The sequence below is a fragment of the Leuresthes tenuis genome, unplaced genomic scaffold, assembly GCF_036924035.1.
Source record: "Leuresthes tenuis unplaced genomic scaffold, fLeuTen1.0.hap1 SCAF_2, whole genome shotgun sequence".
Lineage (NCBI taxonomy): Eukaryota > Metazoa > Chordata > Actinopteri > Atheriniformes > Atherinopsidae > Leuresthes > Leuresthes tenuis.
The window spans coordinates 18,975,570-18,997,518 of record NW_027325356.1 but is presented as its reverse complement, the minus strand read 5'-3'; the positions used below and the strand labels follow the sequence as shown (position 1 = coordinate 18,997,518).

Sequence of the window (21,949 nt, the reverse complement as noted above, 5' to 3'; positions counted from 1 at the left end):
TCTGACTGAGCAGCGATCTTCAAAGTCAATCGAACACAGACTTAACTTTAGAAAGGAGAAGCGGAGAGGCTTTCCAGTATTGAATTCTAGTTAGAAAGTAAGTGTTTCTTAAGGGAGTCGTGCTGTTGGAATGCAAACAAAATGTGGTTTGGGTTTGTTTTGCTGAATCCAGCAATAGCTTCCCTGAAAGCAGTGTTTTGGGGGGGCTTGCAGCTTATGTTGCTTAAAAGCTTGTATAGATTATTAATTATTATTATTATCATTAACTGTCCCGGCAGACATGCATATTGCCCATGGAGACCCTGTACGTTCACAGACGTTCAGCTGTGAGCTGATTAAACAGCTGGATTGTCCCTCTCTTCTCCAGCGGACTTTTCAGTAACATCTTACATTTAATTCTGAGAAAACAAGTATTTTTGTCCCATGTGAAGGTGGAACATCAGAAATCTATTCACGAGTAAATGAATGTTCTTTGTGGGTTGTAAACCCCTTTTATGCTCAGCAGATGGGCTGAGATAACCTACTGAAAATGTAAAAAAAATTTAGGTCTCAACTTAGAACAAGCATTTACAACTTCTCTGGTTAATGTTTCCAGATATCTGGAGTCACCAGCTAATGCACTGTTTTATAACTTTCTTTTCTTTTCATTGCTAGACTGTCGTGTATTATTAGATAATGATGGCAGATGACTGGTTGCATTGCAGTGTGAGAGATGAAATAATTTTGTAAAGTCAGATTACTGGAGGACACGCATTTCTGTGGCTTTTATTTAATGTTTAAGTGAAATTTAATGGGCTGAGTGGTGGTTAGTTGGCTCATGGATTAAAGCAGATATAGAAAATGGATGAATGATTGCTCAGGGGATGTATGTACTGGTCAGTTATGTAACTATAATGTTAAAGTTTCCCTCTTTTTAAAAAAAAAAAAAAAAAAGGGTGTCCAGAATAATGTGGACACTCTTTGGCTTGTTTTAAACAAAAAACACTCGATTATCGGTAATTTCATGTGTGTCAGATAAAGCCTTTTTTCTTTTTTTTTTTATCTGAAAGAGACACATTTGTAAGCTGTAATGGCTGTAATTATCTCTGCCTGGACATAAAAACAGCAATGAGCAAATCAGACGATGAAGCCTCACATCATAAAAGTTAAACAGATTATTAAAGTATCTGATATTGGATGAACCTTTATTTTTTTAACTTTGAATAGATCCCCTAAAAAGACAAAACTTTATTTCTGATTCTTTTCAGTATTGTATTTGAGTGAAGTGATTAGTTAGTATTTTTCAGTTCTGCCTGAGAGTTTGCACTCGGGGCCGACACGTTCCGTGCCTCTAACGTCATTTTCCCGCGACGAACGGACCGCTAGTATTACACACCAAAGATTCACGCACGCGTCTCAGCAAAAGTGCCTGGTCCTCTTAAAGTTGTGTGCACTTGTTGTCACACCGGATATTTCGTGCCATGGCCTCCAAACGAGCGCAGAATGAGAGCGGCAACGCGGACAAGAGGAAGAAGAAGAATAAGAAGAGCTGTGAGGAGAGCGCGCAGCTTTGTCCAGGTGTGGATGACGAGCAGGTGACGAGAGCCGTGAAGGAGGCATGGAGCCGCAGGACTCACTACAGCGAGGGTCAGTGGAGGGAAACTCGCCGCTTCCTTAACTGTGGAGAAGTGATGTGGACACATACAAACGCACACACACGTTGCAAGTTTGAAACGGTGTTACGTGAAATGTGGGTGTGTACTCCCACCTCAGATCTCCTCATGACAAGACGCTTGACTGATATCTAGTTTTTGCGTTTTATATTTGTATAAAACATGACAGTAATTATAGTTGCATTATAGTTGAAACATTCGTCGGCATTGCATGTAATCAGGTCACAAAGCTGTCCTGCTACGTGTATTACAAATACATATGTGTTCACTTATTTTACCTGGAGGCCCCACATCTGGTGATGCTAATTACTTTAAGAAGTCATATGATTTGTCCACCTGTGTGTAGTTCAAGAGTCAGATTGTACATGACACCACAACAAGCCTATCAAGAAGTCACAGACCAGGTAATAATTGTATCACTCAGAGATGTAAAAGAGGCCAAATGCAACCCTGAAGGAGCTGCAGGGGTAAACAGCAGAGACCTGGGTGTCTTTCCACGGGACCACTTTAAGCTGTTAATTTCGTAAAGCAGGACTTTATAGTAGAGTGCTCAGAGAAAGCTTTTGCCTTAAGTTAAAAAAACAAAAGAAGAAATTATGTTTGGAGCTCATGGGTACTCTGGTCACCTGAGAGTTCAGCTGAACTTTTTGAGCATCAGAGGAAAACTATAAACGCATTTCACCACCTTGAGAATACAATCGCCACTGTGAGGCATGGTGGTGGCCGCATCATGCTGTGGAGTTTTAAATTTTTTTTTATCATTGGCTGGGACTGGGAAAACAGGTCGAGATTAAAGTATTAATGGATGCTGCTAAATACAGAAAAATTCTAGGGAAACATCTGTTTCAGTCTTCAAGAGAAATAACACAGGGACAGATGTTCATCCTTCAGCAGGACAATCTGAACAATCTGCTCAAGCACAGGGGTTTGAGGTGAGACATTTGAATGTCTTAGAGTCTAAGCCCAGATCCCAATCTGACTGAGAATCAGTGGTATGATTTAAAGATTGCTGCTGCACACCAGCATGAAGGAAATGAAGCAGCAAAAAGATATCGCCAGATGTGCCAAACCTCTTCAGGCGAGCAGCTGTAGCAGTCTTATTTCAAAGTATTCGGTCCCTGCATATTGGTAGGCGTGTTGTGTTGCTCAGGCAATACAATCCCACAAAAAAAAAAAACAATTTAATTCCAGGCAATGAAGTGAGAAAAAACTAGGTGAAAGCTTTTTTCAAGGCATTGTACATCACATTTCTAAAAACAGACATTGATTTAAAGTAGTCACAATTGAAATGGATGGATTTACATTAAGCTTACTGTTTAAACTGTGTGACAAACACAAGACAGAGTAATGAGAAATGAGGTATTGATATTATTCATGTTTAACATTTTTTTAATTTTTTTATTTTTGATCTCATATAAAACTCAATAAAAGCAGACCAAGTAAACCCAGCAGCAGATTAGTTTTGACCCTGAAAATTTTACTGGAAATTGTAACTCTGTCCCAGAGCCTGCAGGCAGCAAAAGAAGCAGTCCCATCACTGAAGGTGAGGGTCAGACACTGTGAATAATGTGAGGGCAGAATATGGAATCAGCAGTTGTTGTGGAGTTGAGGCCTTACTGGTTTTAAACTGTAGCAAAAGCAAAACAAGTACTGACACTTTTTAGTCAGTTCTGTATTTGACTGGTAACCAGTGCAAGTGAGTGTTAACAGATGCCCAGAGTAAGCCACTTAGTGTTACTTCAGAGAAAGGTCACTGTGCCCCCGCTGTGGTTTATAATGTTGCCTCGCTGTGAGAAGGCTCAGGGGTCGAACCTGCTGCCCGACTGAGGCCTTTCCGTTTGAAAGCTGTGTGCTCCCTGCTCTCTCATCGTCCAAAAACTTGCATGTTGCCTTCATTTGTCTTTCTAAATCAGCATCTTGTATAGGCTCCAGCCCCTGCTGAGCCAAGCTGTTGAGGTTTAGAAACTTAATGGATGGATGGATGGATTTGGAATAGTTTGACCTTTCATTGTGTAATTGTTGTGCAGGAGATTTAGAGTTGGACTGCCATCCTTTCCCCCACTGCATCATCAGGAACTTCCTCAGCAGTGCAACCTTCACAGAAAACCTCCAGAGAGAACTGCTGGAACTCAACTTTCATGAGAAGTCGAATGATCTATACAAATTCAAACAGGTATTCGTCAAACTGACTCCTCACTGCTCTGACATATTTCAGATCATCTGCGTTTAAATCTTTTTTTTTCTCTCTTTTGTCGGTGCCTTACAGTCAGATGACTTGAAGAAGAGAAAAGAGCCGCATATCGTAGGACTGAGGTAACAAAGATTGTGTTTAGGTGTGTTATGTTTGAGCTGCTGTTAACACAGAACAGGGTGAGCTACACGTGGAATAAAAGTGCTTTCAGCTGATGGAGCTCATTCTGTCAGGCGATAAATAAGCTGCAGAAGTTGCTAAAAACAGATGCCCTATTTTTACGTACATTCATGTGTTATTATCGTCTCGCTCAAAAGCGGGGGCTGAGCCACCGACGTGACAATTAATGGCCTGTTAATCTCCACTGCTCCACCACCTGATCCACCAGACACACAAACCTAGTTTGATTGTAATCAATATTTCCTACCTCACAGAGGGACCTGTGTTTATTTGGAGCCATGTCTAGTTGTAAAAGCAGGTACTTACACAGGCTGAATTAAGGTGAGGCACCTCCAGGGTCCTGGTGTTGTGAACGCAGGCTCACTGATGAGACTTAGCAACCCTTAGTGGAACAAAGCCACCGCCAATGTCCTTATTAACACCTGTGTCTTACCTGTTTTTAACATGTCAGAGTGTCCGCTGTGAAATGGAGGTCTATTAGAAGTCACTTTGACTTAGTTGTTCATGTCTTTCAAAATGGATGACAAGAAAACTGCTGCAGTTTTTATACATTTATAAATTAAGCTGTATGTTGTTTATGACCGGCATATACTGACAGGGAGGGGTGCTTTAGGCAAACAGCAACACTAACTGTGACTTTAGTGTTGAAACAAATAATTGAATTAATACATACACTGATCAGCCACAACATTTTCATTTGGCCTCCAAACCTTTGATAGGACCTGTGGGCAGCAAGCCCACTCCACAGAAACTCCACCCCAAGATCCACAAGAACCGAAGAATCTATTCCTGATGTCCCAGAAACAGACTCCCCAGGATGCCCTCAGATGTTCTTTGCCCACACCCTGATTGGTCAGAGCTGTTTTGGCTGCAGATGTCTTACCAACTCAACATTAAGAGTGTGGTGGGAATGTTTTGGCTGATCTTTGTTCATTACAGTGTTAACATAAACCTGATCTCATAGGCCTCATTGAGAAGGTTTTATGATGAAGCAGCTGTATTGAATTGTGGTAGATGTGGGAATCATCATCCTGTCTAACAAACATCTCCTTTTGCTTTCACTTTTACTCTACCAGTCACACGTTTTTTTTTTGTTTTTTTTGCCTCTACTCTGTTACATATTACTTAATTTCTACTTGCTTCTGATCTACGTGCGGTAAAGACAGGGTTTATATCACAACTGGTATTTATAATCGGGGTCAGTGTTGTTAAGTTGATTGAAATAAGTTGTTATATATCCGTTGTTGTAAAGAACCAAAGAATCTTTGGGTTTAATGATCAAGTCCACCAGGTGGCGCCAGAGATCACACCTGCCTTCTAATTAGTCTGCTCAGTGCTGCAGAGTGAACGTTGGTGTTAATATTTGGTGCATGGGCAGTACAGTAAGCATAGATTTTAGATATTTTATTGGCAGCTCGACACCACCGGATAGCCCAGGGTGATTCACGTCATCATGTTGTAGCAAACAGCTGATTTCTACCACAGAGCTTAGAATGACAGTGAACACAAGACTTCTGTGCTGTAAGTCAGCAACAATGTGAATTCTTGCAAGTGACTGGAAACAGATATTTTCACAAGAGGTAATCTGCAGCTTTTTTCATCTGAGTTATCTTGACCTGCATTTACAGTGGAGACTTTAATGTTTAGATTCTGGTCGATGCTTTCAACAGTCAGATCCAAAAGTACTTTGATAGGGATGATTTTCATTATTTTGCCTCTGTATATAATCATGGTGGTTTGAGGTAAACCAATCGCTCTGACTGGAGTGTTGATCATTTTTAGCTTTGATTTAAGGTGTTTAGCAAAAATTCTGCATCAACCTTTCAGCAGCTACAGCATTTTTTTATTTACACAGTTGCTCTATTTTCACTGTTTAAATGGCAAAGTGTGACCTGTTTTCTTGTCATTTACTGACAAATTGAGGACATTTGAGGTCTACCATTGATGTCAAATGTTGAATGTGTGTTTGTTTGCTGTTCATGGTAACTCTCAAAACGTGATCCAAAGAGGTGAGAAAGCAAACCATTCAGGGAAGTATTGCGAGTTACGTAGTGCTCTCATTCAGCCAAATGCTGCTGAACACTGAGAGGACAGAACTTCACAGCACAGACCCCAAAGCATATTGTCTTTATTTGAATACTGACTGCGTATGCTGCCGTGCTCACTAAAGAAATGCATCCCTGGAGACCGAATCCTGCAATTAAATATACAATAACAGCCCCCCTTTGAGATCATCTATTATTCATGTTGCAACAAATGTCACCGTTGGCTTTCAGGCAGTTTCTGTGAGGGGAGGGTTACCAGATTAATCATTTTATATGATGTAAAATGTTACTTTCACTGTACAATCAGGGACTTTACAGCGTACATGTTTCTGCTTCTAAAGAACAGCACTGTTTGGGCGTTTTCGTTCCTGGCTCGGGGAAGTGTTGGGGGTTGAGTTGGAGCCCACGGTGGATATTTCTTGTGCTAAATATGAACACACAGGTGAGATTTGTCTGCCAACTAAGAAACTGCAAGAAAGCTGTTGAATTTAAGGTGACCATTAGTTTATTTTTATTGTATCACATCCTGTCTTCTTTGTAGATGTTCTTTTGTGTCACGATGATGAATTGGAAGGGAGGCGCGTTGCTTTCATTTTGTACCTTGTGCCTCCATGGCAGAGCAGCGACGGGGGAACCCTCGATCTTTACACAACAGACAGTGAGTGTCCCACTGTGTGCACATCTGCTCCTTCAGACAATTGCTATATTTAATTTTTTTTGTTCTGTTTTCAGGTAATTTCCAGCCACAGAGTATAGCGAAGTCGCTCGTACCCTCGTGGAACACACTCATCTTATTTGAAGTTTCTCCAGTCTCTTTTCACCAAGTGAGCATGAAGCCTTTGGTTTTTAACTTCAGACTATGAATCTGGAGCATAAGCTGTGATTTTCTTTCTTTCTTTCTTTCTTTCTTTCTTTCTTTTCCAGGTGTCAGAAGTTTTGTCCCAAGACAAATGTCGTCTGTCTCTGAGCGGCTGGTTTCACGGACCTTCTTTGGAACGACCTCCTCGTCACATAGAGCCGCCCATTCCAAGGAATCCACACTTACCAAGAGATGTGAGTGTGAAATGCATTAAACTGTTTTTATTTGATAATTACATGATATCATTAGTCATTATGGAGCCGGAACCAGCTATCACTTAGCTTACAGACTTGAAACAGAACAGAAAATATGTATATAGTTTTTCTTTGTATGAGGGTACAGGTATAGCTTCTTGTAGCACCTCTTATGATTTTAAATGTGCTTTATTGCTTACTTAGTTTACAGAATATCTAAAACTCAAAGAAAATATATGTCAGTTTTTTGTTTTCGCATGTGGTAAAATACGCACTCTTCTTCTGATGAACAACTTTCATTCCTTGTGTTCCTGACAGGAGACCGTGCTGCTGGAGTGGGTCAATCCCCTGTACTTAGACATTTCTTATCAAGAGCAGATCCAGGTGGAGTTTGAAGACAGCTCTGAAATTCAGCTCAAAGATTTTCTAAGGGTAACTTTTTATTTGTGTTTTCCTACTCTTTTCCTCTTCCCATTTGCTCCAGCCAACTGACTGTGTTTGTTTTCAGGAGGAAAAGTTCAGGGAGGTGAGTGAGGCGCTGAGACTGGCGCAGATTCAGTGGATAAAGAGGGATCCACCCAATAAGAGGTAATTGATGTATGACAGATTATCTCACTTGTTAACTTTGTGTATGTACTGTTTTATGATCTCTCATGTAATGACCTGTATGTCTTCAGATGCTATGAAGTGGCTTCTCTGGGCAGCCTGCCACCGTGTGTGAGTGTGTGTTGGGAGCTGCTGCACTCGGAGGCGTTCTTTCTGCTTCTCTCCAACTTTACGGGTCTTCACTTACACTACTTGTGTCCTGCTGATGATGAGGATGAAAGCAAAGAGAAAGAGGAGGAGCAGCAGGAAGATCAAGAAGCAGCAGGATCTTCAACTACAGCATCAGATGCAAACACAAACACAGAGAAAGGTATGCGCATGTCTGGGCTGTTTTTTCTTTTTTTTATATATATTTTTGTGCTTGTGTACTTAAAACTTTGTGTATTCTGTAGATCCAAGCACACCTGTGTGTTGTGGAGAAGTGCGTCGATGGTCAGCTGGCAGCTACACTCTGTTGCACGATGCAGAGGCAGCACGAGCAGAGTATGCTCTGGACCTCGTGTTGCCTTTTGGCTGCACAGGTAAGCACACCCACACCCACATAAATTAAGAATAAAGTGAAAATCACTTTAATGCTCATGAAAATGTAATTGAATGTCACAGACTGGCAGTCAGAGTTTGGGGGTTTCACATGTTACGTTGCCAATGAAGAGGATGAGGAGGTGAGTGATGGTTATTGTCAACAGTAACATGTATCTGCACATATGTGGGCAAAGCTTCAGTGGATGTCATATTTGCTTTGTTTCCATCTTCTTCACAGCTTCTCACAGTGTATCCAGAGGACAATTCTCTCGCCCTCGTCTACAGAGACAAAGAAACCCTCAAATTTGTCAAACATGTGAACCACAAAAGCTCCTCTGCTGGCAGTTCTACCCGCAGGGAGTTTTATGATTTTTCTTTCATCTACTATGAATAAATGTATATGTATAAACATGTTTGTGGGTTTCTTGACATTGTAATGTCATTATTATTGCTAGTGCATACAGTTTACATTAGCATAAGGACTGCATGTATATGGAACTTTTTAGTTTCCCTCTGCAGCTTATTTTGAAAAATTTGGAGCTCAGCTTCTTTGCTAAAAGACATTTTGACACTTGGTCACAGTGAGCCAGAGATCAAATCCTCAATGATAAACAAGCCGCCATACTACACAAACTGAGCCACAGCAAATAAAATGGACTGATATATAATTTTGTCAAATAGAGATAGCACCTAATCCATGAAACTGAACAATTTGCTCTTAAGAGTAGTTTTACAGAAACTGGATAGCTGGATACAAATTATAAACTCACAGTGTCTCCTAAGTCTGAGGTTTTGTAGTTTAGATTATCTTCCTTATGAAGAACCAGGTAGCTGACATTGTTTGGGTACCACATGTACGGAGGACAAAAGTCCTAAACTAGCCCCGGGTTGGAATCCCAGACATTTAGCCCACTGTAAATGAAGACCAGTGAAGCCCAAAAAACTTTGAAAAAAAAGGCCTTACTTTGAGATCCTGTTCATTCCAATCAAATTGTACCTTTTAGTGAAGTCAGCTGTCATTACTCATGCAGTTGACATTACCATTGAAGACATGGCAGATTACTGAATCCCCCCCTTGCTCACTCTCTCTACCCTTTCCCAGCTGGTACTATTTCCACAGGCAGAAGTAATAGAAACAAAATTTCATAGAGAAAATCTATAAACCAGTGTTTCAGTGTTAAACTACTGCTGCACACTGACTTGACCCTAACTGTCGCTTTCCAGTTTTTGGTGTCGTGTTTCATCGTTTAAATTCATATCTATGTTAAGCGCTTCTATTTCTGAACACGTCATTTCAGTCGTAATCGTTTCGCGGAAATGTTGACTTAAAATGATTTGTAATCTTTTGTAGTCTTTGGTTTACATACGAACTTAAGGGACAGAAAGAGAAAAAAAACTTCCTGCCAGTCATGATTTTTTCCCCGGGCGGTATGCCGGTTTCCACCAATCAGAGTGGGTTTTGATTAAAGATCAGCCAATGGGAGGCCAGGAAGTTATTTCTGTGTCAGTGGGTGTGATTCCTGAGGAGGAAGCGTCACCGAACAATATAACAAAGTTTTTAAGGTAAGTTTTTACCGACTTATTTCAGTTTTACTTCACAGAAAACCAAAATATTGGTTTGAAGTCATGCGTCTCTACTTCCGCGTCCTCAAGCGCATGAGCAAATCTTTTGTCGGTGAGCAAAGTTTTACGGCAGTTACATCTACTGTACGTGAGGTTTACTAGCACGAGCTGTGCATCGCACCCCAAACCACATTATCATGATGTCCCGACAAAATTAAACAAACATTTAATGTCTCCAGGTGACTTAATCAAACTGATTGCAATGTTGGATTACTTGTCAAAGTTATACTTGGTGGCAGGTAATTAGCTAACTTTAGTTGTAAAATAAAATCACCTGTAACTATACGGCTGGGTCGCGTAGCAACCGTAATTTGACTAAATCCTGCTGTTTATATTTTTAATGGCATATTCATTTAGTACTCTGACATTAAAGTTATTATCTCGTCGTATTTACCGAGTTACTAAATACCCTTGACAGGGTTGAAATCAGTGAATAGACCACGCGTTCTTAGCTTAATGGTGCTATTAAGTAATTCAAAATATCAATAAAATCCATACCTTATTGTTTGTGGGATTGTAATTAGAGCACATACAGAATACTTGCAGATTATATATTATTGGTTCACAGGGTATGCTAGATACATTATACCAAATGTTTAATTTGAGCAGGGTACCATGATGCAAGAGAAAGGTTCTGTGAAAAACAAAGTCCACCCTTTTTCAATTCTTAGGCTTCAATTATAAGGTAACAAAAGACCATTTGATCCTTACAAGGTCTTAGAATTAGGTTAATGCTAACTTGGTTGAACAACACATGACAGATAACTGTTATATAGCTTGACAAAAACTGAGCTAAAATTATGTGGCAGTGTGTGAAAGACGAAGTCCATCCTTCCTGCTTCCTTAGAAGATACAGAGGAAAGGGTTATATAGCCATTTCCAACCAACTTGGAGTTAATTAATTCTGCAGTAAGAACTATTACTCATGAGTAGAAAATGCTCAAGATTGTCCTTGACCTTTCCAGGAGACAGCATCCCAAAAAGTTCACTCTATGGTCAAAACACACCCAAAAGCTACAGGAGAAAGCCTCTTCTCTCTAAAAAAAGAACGTTGCAGCATGGCTTAGTCTGTAAAGTTACATCTGAACAAACCACAATGCTTCTGGAACGATGTCCTTTGGTCAGGCGGAACCAAAGTGTAGATGTTTAGTCATGATTTAACAGCACCACATTTGGTAAAAGCCAAACACAGCATATCAGCACAAACTCCTCATACCAACTGTCAAGCACGGTAGTGGAGGGCTGATGGTTTGGGCTTGTTGTGAAGCCACAGGACCTGGACACCTTGCATTAAACCAACGTTTTCTAGAGTCAAATGTGAGGACAGCTGAGCACATCAAATCATGTGATCACACCACTTCAGCATTTTTGCTTAGTTTTTGTTAAACAAATAACGACATTTCAAATGTTGTTGTATTTATCTAATTTTAAGCACTGGTTAGTTTATCTGGTTAATTTGTCCTTTAATTTGTCACCCGTCTTTACTTTAACTAGAACACAACTTGTCTGTAAAAGAACACTGGAAATGCCAGCTTATGGTTTAACTGAACATGAGCTATTTTAATAAAAGCTCTAAAAGATTTGTTGTTTCAAAGTAATATTTTGCTTATCGTTATGTGCAATAAACTCTTTAATGATCACAGTAATTGTTCTCCTGGTTCACACTGGCTTTAAGAGAAATGTTCTAACGGTGGAAAGTTTCTACGTACTTTGATCCAGTGCTGAAATTTTACAAAACTTCCAGATTTCCTTCTCAACTATGGATTTTCCCATCTACTCCCACCAGATTTTTGTACTTTTTTTCATCTTTTGTTGATTATTTTCTTTATTATATCAGCTAAGTACTTTCTGTAAATCATTTCTACTTTCCTCGTTAATCTGCAGCTATCTTTCCCAGTAGGTCAAATTACAGTTGTTGGCTGAGACTTCAGTGTTTTTATAAAAATGGAAGCCTACCCTTTAGGCCACTACACACCCACAGTCCACATATGCTTGACTTAGACCTCCACTCCGGACTGCAGGACACTGGGGGCGATATCAGTTTAACACGCCTGCTTCCTCGCCATGTTACTACAAAAGGACGCCAAAGTGTCTTCCAATTTACGCTGATAAAGACCTGCATTGAGTTTGGTGACATCTTCACATCCCATAGTAGTCCAGACATTAACTTTACTCTGATTCCCACGTTTATAACTTGGAGGCCTTTACGTACCCAAGAGAGTAAGAAGGTTATGTATTCACAGACCTGCTTTTTGGACAACAAATCGTGTGTGTGACCTTATATTTATTAATGAATAGCATTTTTTTCACAGCAACCACTGCAACATTAAATAGTTGTCAAACACATATACCTGTAATGACAGACTAAAGATTTTAAAGATTTTTCAGCGCCGTTTATGTGCAGAGCACCTGGTATTATTTCATAACTAAGTGTCTGCTGTCATCATCTACCTTAAACGATGGACATTGGTGGATGCGTGTGTTGTGAAGCAGTTGTTGTTTTTGTGGATTCCCTCAGCACAGATGGAGCCTGAGGCAGTTTAATGAACAAGCACAGATCTCTTGATGTCGCCCGCCACTATTACTGAGTGCACAAAACACAGTGCTTTTGCAGTGTCTGGCTGGCATAAGTGCCCACTCGCACTCTTTTGCACAGCACAAACGACAGCACGCACACAGTCGGACATTCAAGCGGACATTTCTGCATACAAAGAGTGACTGATTAGACAGCGCCCTGCAGCTGCATGTATTAACCTCACCTGGCCCTATTCCCCCAGCAGCTGAGCAGAAACCACACCTCACTACCACACTGTGCCAGCCATGTTCGGTTATTGTGCTTCTGTTCTAGTGTATGACACACCAGCTCAGCATGACTCATTTAATTTCAGTCAGTGTTATTAATGAGGTTGTTTTTAGTTGTAAAGACTGCCAGGCTGCAGATACACCTTTTCTTATTTAGAACAAGAAACGTGTACATTAGAAAACAACACGTTTAATGTCTGGTGTCAGTGCAACAAGCTTTACAGTAAACGCCAGATCTCATCTTAATGTGTCTTGATTTTATTTGCCTTGATGGGCATGGATGTTATTGGTGTGAAAAATTGTGGGGTTGAGGAGGCAATTAATTAGTCTTTAAATATTATTATATACCTGATTGTTGATTGAAAGAGAAACACTTGTTACTTATTTGTGACAATAAGTATGCAGCAACAGGCCTAATCAGAGGCATTATGTCTCAGAGTTGTGTCACCGTCCCACTTTAGAATTTATATCTTATTTGGAGGCGCATTTGAAGCATTGTTGGCTGTTATGAGACTGTTTTGTTCTGCAGGAATGGAAGTGCTCAGAGGTTTAAAAAAGTAAACTCTGATCAAAGCACAGGTTTTGAACTTTTGCTATGAAGGAAATACGTGCTGAACGGTGGTGTGGTGGTTAGCACCATCGCCTCACAGCAAGAGGGTTCGTGTCAGGGAGCAGAGTTTGCATGCGTGGGTTCTCTCTGGGTACTCCGGCGTGAGTCGATGCGCCAGTAGATGCAATCTTCTTCCCTACGTGAAGGTTTTATTTGTGTGTTTGTTATGAAATGGTGTGCTTCAATGGACACACTTGGGAATTATCGTTGCCTTTCAGGCTTTCACGGATCTGTCCCGTAGCTTCTTCCACGCACTCTTACAGAACTCTCTCTCTCCCAAAGTTCTACCTATCTCCATCCACAAGTTATGGGAGTTGACGTGGTCCATCTGCTGTTTCAGTGCGGTGTCGTACAGGTGGCCTGTACGGACGCACTTCCTCGCTGAGCCTGTTTTCGAATTGGTCCATCTGGTCTGTCGTTTTCCGCACGCGGCAAGTTACAAATTTTGACTGGTGCACGACTACGCGCTGCGCCAGGCGGAAATACGTCATTTAGACGTAAAGCGCTGTGAGTGATGCATCAACTATAAATGTGTGAGTGTGAGCGTGCACGGTTGTGTGTCTTGTTTGTCTCTGTGTGACCCTGTGATGGACGGGCGACCTGTCCAGGGTGTACCCCGCCTCTCGCCCAATGACAGCTGGGATAGACCATGATAATAATGTTATTACATTACAGTGTGTCAGTGGATATAAGTCACGAACAATCCTGTGCTGGAGCTACTGAGCAAATGGACCTAGACGGATTTTATTTACAGGCAGCAGCAGAAGAATACGCTTTTGGGCACATTAATCTCTTCTTTTGAAAAAAGTCTTTCACAATCAACAAGAATTGATAGAGTACGCAAATATATTAATACAAGCGCATAAAAATGAGCTTATGGGGCTTTGTGTTGGGAACAGAATTTTGTGTTATCCTGGCGGGTTCCCCTAAGAAATGGAAACTGATTTTGTAAGTGAAAACAAACAAATAAGTGTCAGAAAATACTCATTATCAGAGGTGATTTGAAATCAAGTTTGACAGCTGGATAAGAGTATGACTTAAACTTTGGGTTGTTGTTAGAATCAAAGCAGAGACCCGACTAGCTCAGAGTTGTTCTCTGAGCTTTTAAAGGGGGATTTTCTCCATCTGATATTGACATCTGGAAGAAGCATTTCCAGCAAACAGCTGACACGTCAGATTGAAATGTACTCTACATTTGCAGTGATGCTACTTTGGAAATGTTCCTCCAGCTTTTCTATGATCAGGCTCAGATACTTGTGGTTACTTGAGACTTGTGGTTTCTGGAGCTTCCTGTTACAAGGTTTCATGTCAGCATCAGCTGCTACACACATGCCTTTATTTGTGATGCCACTCTATGTTATGAAGAATACTTCTGCTGCGGTTAGGCTTGAGCTTTACGAGTCTCTTGAAATTGGCCAACATCCAGGAGAACTGTGGTTGTTCATTCTTACTCTTCTTATTCTCATCCAGAAAGATGGCAGGTGACAGCCAGGTTGGCATCCATATTACTTAAGGGTCAGCATATCTGCAGTGAGGCTCACAGCTGCTGCCTTCAGTATCGTTTCATTTTCCTCTTTATACTTTAACTCAGCCGTTGCCTTCAGACCCTGAGAAGTAGAAATTATTGCTTAGTGTTGAAATTACCTGTAACAGCAACACATACACACCTTCCTTGTTGGCAAAACATGTGCGACGTCCATATTTTTTCCTCGACCTCTTAAACGCTTTATCCTCCACTTTGATAAATGGCTGTTTGTCCTTCGCCACCATATTCACTAAAGGTGTTTTTCAGCTCCCGCTTCCTTGTTGCAAATGCAAACGATCTCAGGTCAGCTCTATGTGAGCTTTTTCACAGTACAGGAAATCAGCATGTCCACGTTTTGATGTAACAAAACAGATTATTGTTGAAGATTCTACCTTAAATTCTGGGAAACTGTTGTGGTTTAGTCTGTTTTATGTCATAGCAGGGTTGTTTTTTGGCAAGATATTGAGGAATTATGACGAGAATGTAACCTACATTTATCGAATTAATATAATCAAATGACAGTCAAGTTGCACAGCAAAAAGTTTGTAGTGCTCTTTTTATTTCAAGCCATCACACATCACAACCCTGTGTGTCTATAGGCCACTGAGGATCATTCAAGCTCACCATTACAAAGAGGTTGGATTACGAATTTCATGAGCTGTGTTCATATATCAAATATCAAATATTTTGTTACCCAAACTTCAGATGAGCTGTCCAGGGAATGCTAGAGGTAACCTTTTGGCAGCAAAAGATAAGTGATATATTTTAAGCTCCTGGTGATCGTGTAATCCTCATACAGCTGGTGAACTAATCTCACAGTATACCCTCAGAGTGCCAGTAGATGGGATAACATATAATTACATACTGGTTAAGTTGCAGACATTTCTGTAGACGGAGTTTGCCAAGCACACTGCGTATTAGTGAAATATAAGTAAATGTATTATAATTCCACTCAGAAGATGCTCTTTCCACGCAGGGAGCATGGAGACAGCCCCAGGAGCGAGCCAGTGGGCCGCGGTGGTTCATTCCGGGTACAGCAGCGAGGGGCTGGACTGGGGGAGGGGAGCAATGAGATTATACATGTTTTTATGTAATGAGGAGGTGGTGGTTAGAGAGGGGAAGAAGGATGAGGTGGACTCAGGTCCCAGAGAGAGATGACAGCTATGTCTTCTGTTTCTGGTGCAGGAAGTTGTAGTCAGACATGTTACATGATTTAGTTTTCTTATCAGTTCAGACTCTCAGCTTGAGAGAGCTGCAAGGTGCTCAATCTTTTGTGTGTCAGAAAATACCAAGAAAACAAATGAGCTAAATGTGTTAAAATGGCTCGTTTGGTCGATCAACAACCTCCACAGACAATCATTTTACAGCGGGAGGAAACAACCAGTTAGAAAATCATTTCTGAATCTGGGCCCCTCCAAAAACAAACAAAAATATACAATTAAAACATCAACTTCAGCTGAATTCATTGAATCTGAGCTGCTGCTGCTGAGGTTTAAACTCTTGTTTCCACTCTTAGCTGAGAGCAGAAAGAAATAAATGTTTTGTTGAAAGTGTTTACATGACGTAAAATAAAAGGCTGCTTCAAAGCAGGGAACGTTAGAGAGCTTTCTTTTAAGATGTTTAATGAAAGCCCAAAGTTCTTGTAATCTAAACCAGAGATGATCGCCCCCCCCCACATCAGTGTTATTACTTTAGAGAGACAAGCTATAAACATGAGGATTATTCTTCCAACATGTTGCACAACAGTTTGAAGCAAAAACATTTTTTTTTGGCATGTCTCACTTGTTCCCTTCGCTCTAACTCTGAAGATAAATTGGACTGTGTTCAGAGAATGGCAGACAAGACTGTGGATGGAGGGCCGTGGACGGGATGTGTGGTCATGTTTCTGCAGTCTCTCCGTTCTGGCGTGGACCTGCTGGCTCTCTACAAAGACGAACGGGAAAAGTTCAACGTTTTCAAAGTCATCAAACTGACACTTATAGGTGAACTACTCAGTTTGGATTTGTTCAGCACCACCAGTGCTAAAAGAGAAGAGTGCTTCCCTCAGAATGTCAGAGATTAATTAATCAGTGTTTTCCACGGTCAGATTCTGCAGGAGGTCTGGGTGGCTACGAGATCCTAAAGGTCCATGATGCTGAGCCCTTCCTGGGGGTGGAGATGAAGTTTGTGGATGTGGCAGCATGCCAGCAGTTCCTGGAGAGCTACAGCTCTGGAGCGGTGCGTCAGTCTCTCTCCCAACATGCCTGCCGGCTTTTTGCTCTGTCTCAAGAGCTCACAGTGGAAACCCAGCTCAAGGCCAGCACACACATCCTGGATCGGTGTCTGGACAAGCTGGAGGTCTGCCTACAGCACATCCACCTTTCACAGGTACACCGAGTGACTGTTTGACTTTTCAGTGGTGACGTGAGACGGAGCGCCAGTATCACATTTTCTAAGTTGTTGGCTTTATATTATCAGAGTGAATGCTTGATGGAGGCAGTCTCATTTAGCTCAGATAGTGTGAAATTCGTGTGAAGTGGAAACCACATCCACCCGAAACAAACTGCCATTATTCTGTGTTTATGAGTGCAATCATTCTACACATGTGATACGTGAGCCATCATCCAGAGGTCTTAAAACCAGAGTAGTTGGCTCTAGTCTTTTCTATTTGTAGCTAAGTTGTTTTGGTTTTTTTTGGTCAAATAATTACAAAAAACAGACATAAAAGTTTGATGCCGCTGTAACTTTTAATGAAAGCTGAACGTGGCCTTGTATAAATGTTGCTGACAGTTTAAATTCAACACGTTGAACTCTCACACTGTTTTTTCAGTCTACATTTTTTAACAAATTTAGGCGTGGAGTTTTTTCCTCCCTCATAAACAAAGAGTCGTGTCATTATCATGGTCATGGATAGTTGATTCAGGAAGGAAACAAAGCTGCTCATAGGTCAATGGGAAAAAAAAAAAGAAAAAGGAACAAATAATTAAATGTTTGGGAAATATTTTACATTCCCTCTATCTATTATTTGTAGCTATTAGCAGTGTTTAAAGGGACACTTTTACTTCTGCTGTATTGTTTTCTAATAATGTGAGATGGTTAAGTATGTTGAGGTCAGTTTATCTCCAAGGACAACATGTGTAAAAAGCTAGGGACCGTGTATTTCTTTAATCTTTGTGTGTAAATGAGAGTTAGTAAGCATATTTACATAATTATTGTTAGTCAGACCCTTGCAACTCTGTGTATATGCCTAACAACAGTCAAATGCACCAAAGTGCTCTGCACATGCTCCAAAGTTACAGCGTTTATAAATACAGCTGAATTCACATTCACTCATTCACATACTTTTCTGTTTCTTTTCTCAGTCTGACAAACGCGTCAGAACTTGTGATTAACAAACCGGTCCAGTAAGACGTATGTGTTCACTCGTGGTTGCTTAAAGCATGTCCAAACTGCAGCTCTGCTCTAATAAAATCCCAATTTTATGACCGCTGTATTAACTTCTGTGTCCACAAAGAATAGTTTGCTGATCTTCCACAGAGAAAGTTAGAGGAGGCAGAACATTTTCTCACACAGTCTAGACCGTCTCTGTATGGGACACACTTCAGTCAATAACTTGTCCCAGTATACACGAGGTATGTATACTGGGACAAGGACAGCGGTCCAGTTAGATAGTCGGGTTGAATTCAAACCGTTTTTTTGACTCAACTTTGCGTGCAACTGTACCGAGTGTGTCAGTGATGTCTGAGAAGTCAGCTGAACAACAGGTCAGGGAGCAGTGAAGTCTGTGAACTCATGTAAAAGGCTGACTTCACCTGGTACTGAGTACTTTTAAGTGATTTTTCTTGTTTTGTGACAGCCGGAGCGTCTGCGCGATGAGGAGATTGATCATCTGGAACAGCAGCTGCAGAGTCAGGCTCTGGGTCCTGCCCCTCAGCCCGCCACCATCATACAAGAAGAGTCCCCCGTCCCCAGCAACTGCTTCAAATTTCAGAACAGAGTGTTTGGTGAGTCCAGGCGACCGTTATTACTTTTTCACACCTGTTTTCCTGTGAGAACAGGTGTTGAACCATTGCCTGAAAGAAGCCACAGCAGAGCTTGAAATGGCATTTATATTAGATACGTCTTTTAAAATCTTTATTTTAGGTTAATTGACAGAAATATGCTCGCCAAGCGTTTGCTCAAACCCAATTTGTTTGTGTTTTTGTCTGAAGTGAAATCTAATTAGATGAATTATAGTCCAAGAATCCAGTGAGCATCAGATAGAAAATATTTCTGTTAATGCATCTTTGTCCAGAATCTGGTTCTGGTTGTTCAGAATCTGCTATCATGCTTACCTTGTAGTATTGGTGGTCTACACCCGAAAAGCAACCAAACACACCAGGCACTCAGATGCTTGTTATCACACTCACAACGGGCACCTTTTTGGCTGATTCATGTATTAGGTTTTCTGACAGCTCATGAGTGCATTGCTGTTTTCCAGCTCTCTATAATCCAGCCTTTTATAAAGTGATGGCTACCAGTCTATGGGAAGAGATTAGTGGAATCAGATAATGTATTTGGTTTTCATATTTGGATTGATTTCATAGTGGGTCACCTGAAATTTAAATTAAAAGAGCTGAATGAGATGCAGCGGCTTTACTTTAAGCTTCGAAATATGAAACAGAACAGAGCTGCTCGGCTGTAATAAAAAGCAGACTTTAACTCGTTCTCTTGGGCTTTGATGTTGGTGGGGGTTTTTTTGGACTGGGGAAAATATGCCGCAAGTCATCCTTTAGTTTTTAAACAGATAATGATGATGGGACAGTAGACACCAGATTGTTCAGTGTATGATCATGCGAATGTACAATGTTAAAGCTGCGCCGGTTGGTATTTTCATCTTAACACTGACTCAGATGAGTTTGTGTTACTTTGGGGGAGGTTTGATGCGGGCAGTGACAGCTTTAGCTGCCCTTTCTCTCAGATTCACGGGGCTCTTTATTGTCTATGAGCTCACTGATTTGGTTTCAGTTTTCTGTTTTAGTTCAGGCTCTGATAAGAGATATTTGCTGTTGCTCAGCATGTCCACTGAACACTTCACACTACCTGCTCAGCGTGTGACAGCTGACAGACAGAAAACCACCTCCAGGGGAGGATAGAGGAGCTGAAGGAAGCTAAAGGTTGATTTACTGTACAGGATAATGTTGTTTCTCAAGGGTGCATCCACATATAGGGTCTGTTTTTAAGCCGTCAGCATGGGCTACAAAATAATCTAATGTGGTAGAATGCGTTTTCAAAAATGCCCGATGTTCTATTAAACAGCTGAATATCTAAATAGCAACATGCTAACATGTAGTGGGTTTGTGTGTAAAGCTATTTAATGAAATGCTCTGCAACTCCCTCTGGCAAAAGAACAATTGCCTGTTGTAAGGTATTCTGGTGAATGTTTGGTATTTACACATACATGTCTGTTTACAAAGCAGAGTTTATGCAATCTCAGTAAAGCACCGTTTATATTAATGTGTTATTCCTCTGTGCTTTATCCTTGGCCCACCAGAGGACCGAATGCTGACAGCTGCAGACGTACAGAGCTTTTCTAACGGTGTGGGTCGTCAGTGGAGGCATGTAGGGAGGGCCCTGGGGAAGAGCTGTCGCGCTCTTAAGGGCCCGGCCATAGACAACCTGGCCTACGAGTACGAGAGAGAAGGGCTGTACGAGCAAGCCTATCAGTTGCTCAACCGCTTCATCCAGGCAGAGGGGAGAGCGGCCAAGCTGAGTCGACTGGTCAAAGCTCTGGAGGACAGCAAACTCACCAGCCTGGCTGAAAATATTCTGGAGATACAGCCCAGAGAGTGACTCTGTGTTCGAGTCGTGAAAACTGAGGGGACGGGTCCTCTGCACGAGGAGCTGGGGCGTTGTCCCGCCTGCTTTTATATACAGCGTGGTTGTTCTTGTTTGACGTCTCTTTTCCTCACGTTAAAATCATTCCCGAGGGTGTGTGTACGTGTTTGTGTGTGTGTGTGTGTGTGTGTGTGTGTGTGTGTGCGTGCACGTGTGCGTGTATCACACAGGTTGTGTGCAAACATGCCAACATCTGTGAGAGTTGGATGATTTATATCAGGATTTGATTTTCAGTTATTAGTATTACTGGTAGTTGTTTTCATTTATGAGATAATCTGTCATCACTGTTAAAGAAAATGTTCCAACAGTTTTCATCATGCGCCTCTTTGATTTCTGCTTTACAAGTCCATTTTCAGATGAAACATGTTGGGTCTTGTTTCTAATGACTGCACAACTGAAGTTTATTGATTTTTTTTTCTATAAAATGGGTTCTTGCAAATTAAATGGCTGTGAAAAAAAGGCTTTGTGTTTGCGTTTGATGCATTAGTGTAATTAAAGCTGAAAACATAATTTTGTCAAAATTCCCTCAGGTATAATTTTAGTGTTAATCCCTCTCCCTCCCTCTCAGCCATCATTCGCCATCACTCACACGCACGTGCACATGTTCATACAACTGAATCGCTGATTGTCGGTGTGTGTGGGGCTGCTTGGGTCGGGCTGTGGGAGCTTCAGGGCGAAGAGGAGGAGACTTCATCTGAGGTGTGTGGGGGGAAGTTTTTATCTCAGCCTGGCTGTCATAGAGAAGATTCACTGATGGATGAAACCAGCTCCTCTGTTGGTCTCACTCAGAGTCCACTATAAGCCCCCTCCTTCCCCCTTCATACTCTTCTTGACCATCCATCCAGATGTGATGTGCTGGATTAGAAGCTTTTATAACACACTTGTTCCCGCTTTATGGTAAAGGCACAACCCCCAACACAGACATGCGCAGTTTTATTAGTTTTGATAAATGGAGTCGCACAACTCTCTCTACATCTGCTCTAACCACTGTGTGCACGACTAAAGGAGTTATTTTTTAAAAAAAGAGATGACTTTCCAAAGCTGATATTGACAGCATTTGCTATTAAATATATTTGAATGAATGCCTCTCTCAGTCATGGTCCAACAACTGCAACATCCTCTCAACTCACCACAGTTAACTTTAAAATGATATAAGACTGCAAAGATGTCCTGCAGATTAAAATATGCTGCATTTTGAGCGACAAATTAACACAAATAATGATTCTTGCACAACACCTTTGAAAATGACTATTATCATTACCGTGTTGCTACCACCTATATAAA

At 41.1% G+C, this 21,949-nt stretch overlaps 2 protein-coding genes across 3 annotated transcripts in view; both read left to right on the top strand.

The window, feature by feature from the left end:
• Positions 1-1,381: 1,381 nt before the first annotated feature.
• On the top strand, positions 1,382-8,658 carry ogfod1 (2-oxoglutarate and iron-dependent oxygenase domain containing 1). The gene is made up of 13 exons (XM_072380489.1): positions 1,382-1,626; positions 3,680-3,825; positions 3,919-3,965; positions 6,410-6,510; positions 6,610-6,726; positions 6,801-6,892; positions 6,993-7,121; positions 7,440-7,553; positions 7,630-7,709; positions 7,799-8,037; positions 8,120-8,248; positions 8,331-8,389; positions 8,488-8,658. Exons 1-13 carry the CDS (start codon positions 1,461-1,463, stop codon positions 8,641-8,643), a joined length of 1,575 nt encoding a protein of 524 aa, XP_072236590.1. The 5' UTR covers positions 1,382-1,460; the 3' UTR covers positions 8,644-8,658.
• A 1,083-nt stretch (positions 8,659-9,741) lies between these two features.
• The window catches only part of tradd (tnfrsf1a-associated via death domain), a 35,477-nt gene continuing 23,269 nt past the window's right edge, over positions 9,742-21,949 (top strand). Inside the window, exons 1-5 of one of the 2 annotated variants that reach the window (XR_011914934.1) lie at positions 9,742-9,812; positions 16,638-16,791; positions 16,896-17,176; positions 18,645-18,792; positions 20,322-20,963. Coding sequence is in view for 1 of the 2 variants with exons in the window: in XM_072380488.1 (XP_072236589.1) it covers positions 16,641-16,791; positions 16,896-17,176; positions 18,645-18,792; positions 20,322-20,620 (879 nt within the window). In the remaining variant the exon portion in view is untranslated. Of the gene's footprint in view, positions 9,813-16,637; positions 16,792-16,895; positions 17,177-18,644; positions 18,793-20,321; positions 21,131-21,949 lie in introns of those variants that run through there. The other variant, XM_072380488.1, reaches the window with a different exon arrangement.

Coding starts and splice junctions, on each gene's coding strand:
- ogfod1 (XM_072380489.1), top strand. CDS start 1,461: ATGGCCTCCAAACGAGCGCAGAATGAGAGCGGCAACGCGGACAAGAGG. Junction 6,893..6,992: donor CTCCAGTCTCTTTTCACCAA/GTGAGCATGAAG, acceptor TTTCTTTTCCAG/GTGTCAGAAGTTTTGTCCCA. Junction 7,554..7,629: donor AGCTCAAAGATTTTCTAAGG/GTAACTTTTTAT, acceptor GTTTGTTTTCAG/GAGGAAAAGTTCAGGGAGGT.